The sequence below is a fragment of the Siniperca chuatsi genome, linkage group LG5 (assembly GCF_020085105.1).
Source record: "Siniperca chuatsi isolate FFG_IHB_CAS linkage group LG5, ASM2008510v1, whole genome shotgun sequence".
Lineage (NCBI taxonomy): Eukaryota > Metazoa > Chordata > Actinopteri > Centrarchiformes > Sinipercidae > Siniperca > Siniperca chuatsi.
In genome coordinates, this window is record NC_058046.1 from 5,210,689 (window position 1) to 5,222,598 (window position 11,910).

Sequence of the window (11,910 nt, forward strand, 5' to 3'; positions counted from 1 at the left end):
CTGCGAGTTTCCTTCAGAGGAAACTTGGATCTGTTCAGAGCTCATCCACTCAATTAACAGCTCGTTACAAACACACATTGTGGAGCCTGGAGACTGTGTGTTTGCCTGCGGGAGATTCATCACAGTCCTGACGACCAACTCACCGCTTTCCCCGCACTGCTGCAAAACCCTGGACAAGACCGCTGGATCGACCTCTGGAGGTAAACTCAACTCTCTTTCTTAGTTTTTTTGTCAATTCACAGGGCAGTTAAGTCTTGGGGGAGAATAATCAATACAATCTACTAAACTCTATGAGGTTTGACCAAATCCCTGCATGACATAAATAATAAATTAAATGCCAAGAACTTAAGTATTAACCTAATGGGCTGATGTGATAGGTCATGGGACTAATAATGGTCTCTTTATGTGATTTATTTTAGGCTTCTGATAATAGATTTTCATATTTGTAGGCTACAAAACTAAATAAAACGTTTCTTTGTAGTGTAATATCTTCAATATAATCTTAAATAAATTCCAGGAATCACATATAGGTCGATATAGATACGACAGTAGCTGTCTAGAGTAGAAGAAGATTTTTATTATAGCCTATTTTTGCAGATTAATAAATAAAAAGTAGCCCTTTTTCATTTGTTTGTTTTCTCTGTGCATGGACACCCCCTTTTTGTGTGAAGAAATTTAGTTTGGTATGCTAAAAAAACTACTGCTAAAGTCTTAGAAGAAGTTAATTTAAACCTCCATTATTATAAATCAGGATTAATGGAAAATATTAGACTGGTTTGTTTCGTTTAGGCCTATAATATTATATTTCATTAAATCTTCTAACACTGGAGTTTGCTGTTGTCGAGCGGGAATTTTGCCCATACATACACAGGTCTAAATAATTCATATTTGTCTCCAGATATAATCTGGGTGTAGAGACAGCCGGCGGAGGCCTCGGGCAGACATGTCAGACAACGCCGGTTGCGAGTTTGAAATCGACGTGGAGAGCCTGGAGACGGAGAGCGACGACCTGGCGGAGTCCTCCAGCCGCCCCGGCTCGGCGCCGTTCGGCCCCGCCGCCTCCGAGGACGACGGAGACGGCAACAAGGGCGACGACAAGCCCGGCACCGGCGGCATGTGTCCGGGGGACCAGAGGAAGCTGAGCCGGACGCCGAAGTGCGCTCGCTGCCGTAACCACGGCGTGGTGTCCTGCCTGAAGGGACACAAGCGCTTCTGCCGCTGGAGGGACTGCCAGTGCGCCAACTGCCTGCTGGTGGTGGAGAGACAGCGGGTGATGGCGGCGCAGGTGGCCCTGAGGAGGCAGCAAGCCACGGAGGTAGGCCGGGAGTGTGTGTGGGAATGGACATATGTGTGTGTGTGTGTGTGTGTGTGTCTATGTGCTGGTTCTACAGTGCTGCCTTCAAATGCTGTGAAAGGTTTGATGCATTCAAGTGCCTTTATTCAGCAACAGCCAGCCTAACTAACAAATCAGACCCCACAGTAAAAGTAATTTCACTTTATTTCAGGAGGACAATGCTAAAAAGATTAACAATAAAACAAAACGTCAAACCCAGTCAGGTGTACTCAGATTTGAGTAGGAAGCCTCCTCGTGTATTCCCTCAGGCCTGTCAACCTGCCCTAACGTTTTTTTGCTGTAGGGATTTCCAGGAGATGTTGATCTTGCTTCTCATAAATCTGCTTTATTTACTCTGTGAATCCAGTGGCTCAGTTACTGCTATCTATACACACTGTATCAAATGCCTACACCTATCCATGTTAAACATGTAAAGGTGTCTTTAAAACATACAGTACATACTCATCTTTTCACATGGCATGACAGTAAATTATATTGTCATTATCATTAGTTATAGATTACAAGCTCTCTACCCGCTGATTTTCCCAGTGTTCAGTTTCATATGTTAGGTATGTGTGGGCAGCTCATAATTACAGTAGTTCCTGTGATTTCCCTGCCTTACAGTGACCTGTGGCCTTTGGGTTGTTGTGAAAATGTGACTTATTTTAAGGTCAGTCTTCCAACAGACTGCTTCACTGAGAATTCGCTTAAAGTAATCTTCATAATTTACCGATTAGGCCAAGTCTTCATATTCCAGTCAATCTTGTTTTGATTTGCTCTTTTTATTTATTTGAGCTGCAGTGCAACATTGGCAAACGCCTTTCTGATATTATATCTATATACTGTAGTCTATATATGAGCAGAAATACAATTCTGGTTTCTTGAACTGGTTTATTTAGGTAAACAGTCCAGCTGAAGAAATCCAAGAGCCTGAGCAGATATAGTAGTGCCTTCATGTGACCCTGATAGCAATTATGAGTTGAGTGCACATGAATTATCAAACAAAAAAACACATAACTGGGAAGGCGAAGTTCTCTATGAGACATGTTGCACTTCAAATGTAAACAACCAGTATGTGATTTTAGTTTCAGTCAGTGTTAAATGGCATTTGTGCGATAGAATTTCACGCCTGACACGATCTTCCTCTCTGCGTTCGGCCACCTCACAGTCACTGTGTTGATATTCAAAGTCAGACATTAGCCGCTGTTTTAACAACCAATCTTAAACTTCCAATTTTGGATGCAGGGTTGGGTCTAGTATCGATTTAAGTTTGGTTTGATCAGATTAAGGCTCAGGGTTTGGCAATTAATGTAGTGATTTAACACGTACCACTTATATATCTCTTAGTTTAACTGAATGAACATGAATATTAATCACTGGTTCTCAAAGTGGCGTCTCAGGATCCCTGAGTGGTTCCTAATGTTGTCCCAGCAAATAAACACTCATTATTATATAGAAATAAAAGCGTATTTACACAGCTTAATTACAGAATATTAAAAGAAATGTTCCGATCAGAGTTTCTCTCACTGTCGCACTCTTTCCCCAACAGAGACACATTTCCATCTTTACTTGTAAACAACACATATCTCCCTTTATGATCTTCTCAAAGCAAAATCGTACCTATTTGCGGTCTGTGGCCCTAATATGTGTGTGTTTTGACTGCGGTGACATTCAAATATTTGAGAATGTCTGCAGTAAAATAATGAACCACGTCAGTTGTGGTATTTTAAAGATGATACCAGATGGACGTTTTTCTGTTTGTGTGTGTGTGTGTGTGTGTGTGTGTGCAGGGTGTGTCGTTGTGTGTGCTTCTTTTCTTGGCTTGTCAAGCTAAATGTTTAACTTTTATTACACAGTCTTATTGTAGTAATATTACAGTTTGAAGCAGGCCTAACGCAATCAGGTTTAGTCGTGAAACTGTTGAAAATGTTCTGTAATTTCTCTCGCTTTATTTGTAACTTTAAGGAAATTGGTAGGCCAACATCTCATGTTCAGTTGCTAAACATAGTCATCCTGCTTTAACCTATTTAAAGACTGTTGTAAGAAAAACAGAACACACTATCATGACCCATATTTTAAGGAGATTATTAAGACGATGGATTATATTATCCAAACGTCCTGAAAGCACATATTTAGTCATTTTTTGTTTTCTCAATTTATCAGGATAAGAAAGGAATATCTGGGAAACAAATTCCAGCAGAGAGGAGGACGATATATCAGCGACATATCCGACCGTCCACCATGCTCGCCAAAAGCATCCTCGAAGGTACAAGGCAACGGATCTGACAAAAAGAAACATGTTTCTTTTGCATTAGATGTTTCTGATCTTTTTCTGTTTCTCTTGGCTCATCCTCTGTTCCAGTTTAACTCTGACAAAACCTCCGTCTCACCTGTGGGTTGTCTTTAATTTCTATCTTTTTCCATTAACGTCACCAAAACACTGACAAGGACTTGTTAACATCTGTAAGCAGTGACTTTTTTGGCATGCAATCATTTCACTAATTATCATCTCCAGCACTGTCACAACATACAATTCAATTATTTAGCATGATTTATATTTAGAGTGAAAACTCTCCTTTGTTGCAGTTTTGCCTGTTTGTCAGTGTTGTGAACGTTTCTGCATGCATGCTTGACATCTGCTATAATCCAAAACACATTGACTGCTATAAACCTCGAATTAAATGGGGGTTCTTTTGATGACAGGATACCATCCGGTGCAGTCTGATCCATTCCTGGCTGCCAACCCGTCTCTCCCGCCGCCGCTGAGCGATCGCATGAGGAAGAGAAGGGCCTTCGCCGACAAGGAACTGGAAACCATCATGCTGGAGCGGGAGTACAAAGAGCGAGAGCTGCTGGAGAACAGCCAGGCGGCCACGGCTTCGCTCCTCTTCCCTAACAACATGGTCCACCACGCCGCTGAATACAACTCCTACAAGACGGCCTACTCGCCAGCGGCTCAGGTTGAGCCGCAGCCCAAGGAGCTGTGCAACTTCCTTGGCCCTAACTGCCTGGATCTGTCCATGCAGTACCCCGCCGCCTCAGCCAACGTCGAGCTCATCTCTTCTAACGTCAGCGTGGCCACCACCTACCGCCACTACCCGCTGCAGCCATCACGAGGTGGCTTCATGATGTGGCCCCGCGGTGCCGCCAACCTGGGTGATGCCCTGCTCTACCAGCAGTGCCTGTTCAATGCCACGGCAGTGCAGAACATGAAGCCAGGTGCTGTGTGGGAGCCCAACGTGATGCCTGTCGAGAGCCAGCCGCCGGAGCAGGAGGCTGCGGCTGCTCTTGCTGCTAAACTGGAAGGATCGCGAGCTTCTGCGCTGCAGGACTCATCAGACCCTCAACGGGCTGATCCCAAAACTTCCGTTGTCTCTCATGGGGGGCAGAGGGAGTGCTCTGCCTTCTCTCCACCTAAGAGGAGCTTTGGACAATCCTTCCCCAGCAACTCTCATTCCCAAAACTCCAGCCAAGTCCTGAACAAGCTGAGCAAAGACAGCGCTAAGCTTTCCGTGAAACTCAACTCCTTTCACTCCCTCATCCAGCACTCGCTGAGTGAAAAAAACAGCGGCGGGGTCGGGCCGGAGCTCAGGGCTCCATCCTGCAAAGAGCTCTTAGAAGAGGCCGCCCGCAAGTTCAGGGAAGGCTCCGCCAAGGACATTCAGGCTGTCAAAATCACCGACAGGTACGCCAAAGACTTTCCGTCCAAGCCTTTGGGGACCAAGATGGCGTCCAGTGAGTCTTTGTCCTTCTCCGTGGAAGCCATACTGAAGAGGCCCACACCTGCTATGAGTCGAGCATTCCATTAATTTCCATTAAGTCTTTTCTTGCACTATAAACGTCAGGTTTGTCTCAGCTAGAGGGCATTATGAGTTGTGGTTTTGGGGTCAAACTAAATCTTAAACACACAGGCACTGCATCAGAAATTAGACCAGCTAGAAATAATTCCCCCCCCATGTAATATTTATGTACAGTATATTATATTTTACATGTGCATGTTTAATAACTTTATTGTGTAGAGTATTTAAACATTATCCCAATGTTTTCCTCATGTCAATAAACTTTATAAGACTGAACTCTTTCCATAAAAAGTCTTGTATTTCATTTTATGCTCGAGTTGTGACACGTGTAACTGTGAACAGGTTTTTGTTTAGGTCATGAGTTAGTCTGCACCCACTAATAAATCACTATGGTTTTTACATTCACACAGCAAAACAGTTCACACCAAACACGGAATAAAGGTCTAATCAAAAAAACAATTTCAGAAATTAGTATGCCACCAACAGTCCGAGAAACATTATTACTATTTATCATAAAACAATTTTTTAACTGATTTGTTTTGTATTTTGAGCTTCTGTTAAGCAGGATAGAGGTTCAATTAGGCATCTATACTTTTTATATCTTATTTTGAAATCTTGAATTTTGAAACATTTTCTATAAAATATATTTTATTTATATAAAATATAAATATTCAGTTTACAGTCTTTGTTATTGGGAAAAATGCTAGTTATTACTGACTTAAATGACACATTACCTCCTGTTGATCATTAGGAAATTCTGAATACAACAATCATATATTATGGCATACCTTTTGGAAAAGAGCGAATTTAGATTACAAAATATAGGTCAAATGTTTGTTGTTGACTTTTCATTTATGCTGTCACAAGTCCTCCAGAAATGGAGTGCCTCATATTTTTATTTAATTGTAATTATATGTTGCAACCAGGCATATTTTATACAAAATATAGATTAAGGTTTTGTCAAGAGGGTTAATAAATCATAATAAGTACAGCAGAGTTATCTCTGAAGCAAATTGTACAGACTTGGATCTTATGTCAGATTCTTTGCAAATCATGGGGACATAAAATTAAGCCACAATATCTTGATAGGATTCCAACAATACAACATAAAGGAGTTCTACGTAAATTGGACAGCAAATGTTCAACTTTTCTGTAACAAAACGTACGGCTGTAAACTCAGCCCCACTGAAAGTCGTTGGAGGAATATTGCTGGATTGTTTTTTTGTTTGTATTTGCATGAACACAAATCACACAAACAAAGCACATGAATGAAGTGTGGATGTGACAGAGTGGATGTAGACTAACTGTGTTCTCCGGGAGTTGAAACATGATATCAGCCCATAAATCAGGGAGCAGCATCATCTCATCCGTTCAAGATGCATTTCTCCACTCATTCCTTTCCAGTTACGGGCCCTCAATGTGTGTGTGTGTGTGTGTGAGTGTGTATCCACGCTGAAAGACAGCTCCAAACATGGGTTTCACATGAGCGGCAGAACACTGATCCGTGCAATAATGAACAAGACGAGAGGTTAAAAAAAAAAAGTCACTAATCTCTTCTTTCTGGCACAAACGTCCACATTTCATCGGCGTGAATCTGCAGCCAAACAGCTCGACTCTTTGACAAAAGCTCTATTTTCTTGTCACTTCTTCTTCACTTTCTTCTTCACTCTTAAGCCCACTGAGAAATCTCATGTCAGGAGGAGATTGTGGATGTGTGATCGTTTCAGAGTCCTGTTGTTGCTGCTGTAATTGGATTTGGGCTGATGATGACATATTGTATCACCAGCGAGAGCTGACATAATTTTAAGTAGCCTGCGGTATCAATTAGTTTTTATTTTTATTTTTACAGTGTGTGAGTGTGTATGTGAGAGAGACAGAGAGACAGAAAGAGAAAAATATGTGCAATCATGGTTGGTTTGATATCAGACAAGAGGTGATAGAGAAGAAAAATACATATTTCCGCTAAATATAAGGACTTTTACCTTTTCATCTGAAGTTTTCCATTTTATTATTGTTTTTTTCCATCTGAGCTTAATTGTTTCCACTGGTTTAACATCTTTTCCCCCCTGAAATATACAGTAGAAGTGTATAAAAATGTGTATTCTTTTTAAAAGTTGTTAAAAATTTCGGTGAAAACATTAATACCACTCTCATGTCTGTACAGTACAGTAAATATGAAACTACCATCAGCAACCGGTTAGCTTAGCTTAACTTAAGACTGAAAACAGCTAGCCTACCAGCTGGGTTTGAATATTTCTCTCAGTGTAAACATCATATAGCATCTATGAAGAATTGGAATACACAACAGATGATTTGTCCTATCTTAAACTTACTGATAATCCCTTAAACTGAATGTTAACGGATCATAAGTGATGCACACTGTCCACCAGTGGTGGAAGAAGTACTCAGATCCTTTACTTAAGTAAAAGTAACAATACCACAGTGTAGAAATGCTTTGTTACAAGTAAAAGTCTTGCATTCGACTTTCTAATTCAGTGAAAGTATATAAGTATTACCAGCAAAATGTACTTAAATTATCAAAAGTAAAAGTACTCTCTATGCAGAATGGCCCCTTTCAGAGTGTTATTGTATGTTATTATTTAGTATTTATTTATTTTATGCACACAAGATTGTAATTTGTACACACAAGTTATTATCGGCAACATCACTTTACACACATGTCAGGGTATGTGGGGCCTTTAATCTATAATAATGCATCACATTTAATAAGCTGATCGTATGTTTTTTTTAATGTAAAATCAAAGTAACTTGTAACTATAGCAGTTACATAAATGTAGTAAAAAGTGGAGTGGAAGTATAAAGTAGCATAAATTGAACTAAAGTAAATGTAGTTAGTTACTTTCCACCATTGCTGTCCACACTTTATTATTGGCAAGATGGAAATTATAATTCCCTCCCCAACCCGTCTTAAACATTTAGAGCCCTTAAGTATCAAAAGTTTACATATAACAAGAGCACAATGAAGACATTGTTTTTGTCCATGACTTAACAATGTGTATGTGTGTGTACATGAATACATCTTATTGTGCGTGAGAATGTGTGTGTGTGTTCGTGCACGGCCCCTCTGACAGCAGTTGGCTGCTGAGCATAAGGTGACAGTGTTTGTCTGCACTAACCGCCACTGATAAGTATCTGCTGAAGTCCTTACGGTCTCATTCCCAAAGTGTGAGATTTAACATGTCAGCAGAGTGAACTGGGCATGTTGACTCACCACCTCCCCCCTCCCCCCCATCCTCCCCCTTCCACCTCCCTCCACCATCCTCTTATCAGCAGTTGTAGTTCACACAGTAGCATTTTGTTTGGGGTACGCAGGTGTCGTTTGCCATTTAGAGACTTCAGTGACTTTCCTTCATGCTGTGATGTTGGTAAAAGAAAAACGAACACACACATACACACACACACACACAAACACACACACAAAGAGTCTGGGAATTGTCTTTCGTGGCTCTTGTTTCAAGGCTGAGTTTGTTGCTTACACAGACTAATGTGGTCGTGTTAAATTTCACGAAGCTGCACTCTTGTTTTAACTTTTAAAGATGAATTCATTCATTCAAGATTCGAGCTTTATTGTCATATGTACAGAGAACGAGTTACACTGAACAATGAAATCCTTCGTTTGCTGTCGTCTCCGACTGCAATCCATAAAAAATAAGTAAAAAAATAAAGTTATAACAGGAGAATACAAACAGCAGAGTAAGTAATTAGACATAAATGAAACATTAGACATATAAAACATTTGTATAAAAAATTCAGTAGTCGCTCAAATTTTATATATAGTACATTTCAGCTAAGCATTTAGTAATCCCTGCTATTGGGCTCTAGATTTTTTAAGTACACTATATGTCCAAAAGTATGTTGACACCTTTATCCATACATGTTTGTGTACTTTTGGTCTGGGGTTGATTTTTATGGTTTAAGCTAGGTGCCCTAGCACCTCCAATTAAGGAAATCTTTTCTATTTTAATCATGGAAGTGCGTTCTTGACCTTTGGGAACACTACATGTAACAAAATAAGCTCAAAGGTCCACCTACAGTATTAGCTTTTGGAGCTTTCAACCACATGTCACAGTCATCATTCAGTGAACGAAGTTGACCTAGTAAGTGGAGTTACATATAATGATATTTTAGTGTGTAACAGTTTGTGTTTGGCCCTTTCCTGTTTCAACATGACAATTCCCCCCTTGCACAAAGCCGGGTCCATAAAGAAATGTTTTTCCCAGTTTGGTGTGGAAGACCTTGAGTGGTCTACATGGAGCCGTAACCTCAACCCTGTCCAACACTGGTGGAAAATCATGTTGTATTTTATTCTATTCTATCCTGTAATCCTGTTATGGTGGCCTGTAAACAGTGAAGTCACACACTCACAGCAGAGATGAGTAAACTGTAGATAACTGCAATGTATTTTTTTTATTTATATAGCCCAATATCACAACTACAGCTGAAATGACAGAAATGTCACATGAATAAAAAGTGCCTAAAGGAGCAGTGTTTAGGAGTTAATGGCATCTAGCAGTGAAATTGCAGTTTGCAACCATTTGAATACCGCTCACATCACCCTCCTGTTCCAAGCGTGTAGGAGAAACTACGGTGGACGCAAAACTCGCAAAAAACGAGAACGAGCCTTTCCAGAGCCAGTGTTTGGTTTGTTCATTTTGGGCTACTGTTGAAACATGGCGGTGCAACATGGCGGCCTCTGTGGAAGGGGACCCGCTCCCTATGTAGATAAAAATGGCTTATTCTAAGGTAACAAAAACACAACAATTCTTATTTTCAGGTGATTATACACTAATGAAAACATACTTATAAATATTATATTCCATTTCTGCAAATAGCTCCTCCTAAATGTTACACACTGGACCTTTAAGTGAATACAATAAAAACAAACCTATGATAATAATACAGATTCATTTGTTAGTTTTTGGACATAAGAATAAGACTTATTAGTTTTCACATCAGCAAAGTCTTGTAATGCGGGTGACTCACATATGGGTTGGTATCAAGTGTCCATATACTTTCTCTTTTTTCTTTTTACCTTTCTAAGCAGCCACTGGTTTCCTTTCATTTCTGTCAGGGAAATAAAGCCAATGAAGTCTGCACAGCATTATCACTCAATGATAAGGTAGTATTAATAAATTTTACTGAAGATTAATTGACTTTGACACTGTACGGAAATGAATGGAAACTAATGGCTGCATAAATGGTAGGAAAAATGCATCCAAACTCTAAAACTGTGCAGCAAATGTTTGGCATAAATGTGAAGTATACATACGACTTGTAGTTAAGGAGATAAAACTTAAACTTAAAACTCAGTATTGTTCTTTAACTTATTATCCACTCTTGTTTTTAGCCATGCTAGCAGCCTGTCTCTAGGGATGGCAATGTCGCTCTGTTGGTCGGTCCGCTACTTTGGTCCAGATTTAAATATTTCAACAACTATTAAATGTAAATCTTCTTCAGACATTAATGGTCTCCAGAGGATCAATCCTACTGACTTTGGTGATGCCCTCACCTCTCCTCTTGCGCCACCACGAGGCTGGCATGTGGCTTTGAGTAAAATGTCTCAAAAACTATTAGATGGATTTTCATGAAATTTGAGACATTCACGTCTACAGGAGGAATTGTAAAAACTGATGATTCTCTGACTTGTCATCTAACGCCATCATCAGGTAACATTTTTAATTTGTCCAACACTTTGGTTTGTGACCAAATACCTGCAAAACTAATGACCCATGACACTCAGCTGTACTTTGGGTTTACTGCTAATTAGCGAATGTTTGCATGCTAACACGCTAAACTAAGACTGTCAGTGCGGTAAACAACAATCCTGTCGAACATCAGGATGTTTGCGTTGTCATTGTGAGCAAGTTAGCATGCAGACGTCAGCATTTAGCTCAAAGCACCGCTGTGCCTAAAGAGCTGCTAGCATGGCTGTAGGCTCTTGTTAATAAGTGAATGCAGAGGCCTATCAGCCTGGAGAATAGTTCAGTTGTCAATCATATGTATTGGTTTGTTGGAACAAAAGTCCAATAAAATGAAAATAAAATGGTGTGATCAGTGGGCAGGTCAAATATGTAGTATGGACTTCCCCTGCTACAATACAACAGCTCCATTCTTCTCCTGCCCTCCTGCCCATATAGCACTTGGCTGCCCTGCCAGTGACTGTGTGGTTGGTTTATTGCTTTATCACCGCCACCGAGTCGTCTCAACCCATAACACTCACACACACACACACACACACACACACACACACACCTATGAACCCTTCTCCAGGTGTTGAAGCAAGCCATCCATTTCACTGTTGCCGTTGTCACGCCAGTAACTCCCAGCCCATCTGATATGCTACAATCCTTTGCACATTAAGAATCTATTAAGCACCACAAACTCAAACACACACACACATTGACAGAAAAATCACACGGTGGGTTATTTTGACTATAGAAATAAATGGCACATGCTGTATTTTGCATTGGCGATCAGCGGGCGTGAAGGAAAGGGTAGGATCCCTATTCATTTTCACCCGCGTTGTTTCTCTCGGTCTCTACCAGCAGCAGGGAGAGGAACACCGGCCGGTTCCTGCATTCCTTCCCAGCACCTTGTAATCCAATAAGAAATGTGTAGCACTGCAGCTTTTTGACAAGTAGCTCCCACTTAATTACCATGTTGTTAGGGCTGACAAGCCTGGGGGCAGATAGGGGCAAGAGGCTGGTGGTTCATGGCTGAAGGGGGTCTGGGAATATCCTGAAAACACAGACACAC

At 40.7% G+C, this 11,910-nt stretch overlaps 1 protein-coding gene across 1 annotated transcript; it reads left to right on the top strand.

Annotated features, from left to right (window-relative positions):
* Window positions 1–5,413, top strand: dmrt2a (doublesex and mab-3 related transcription factor 2a). Its single transcript, XM_044197279.1, has 4 exons — window positions 1–200; window positions 899–1,315; window positions 3,497–3,599; window positions 4,037–5,413. The coding sequence occupies exons 2-4, from the start codon at window positions 944–946 to the stop codon at window positions 5,140–5,142; spliced, it is 1,581 nt and encodes a 526-aa protein (XP_044053214.1). The 5' UTR covers window positions 1–200; window positions 899–943; the 3' UTR covers window positions 5,143–5,413.
* The last annotated feature ends 6,497 nt before the right edge of the window (window positions 5,414–11,910 follow it).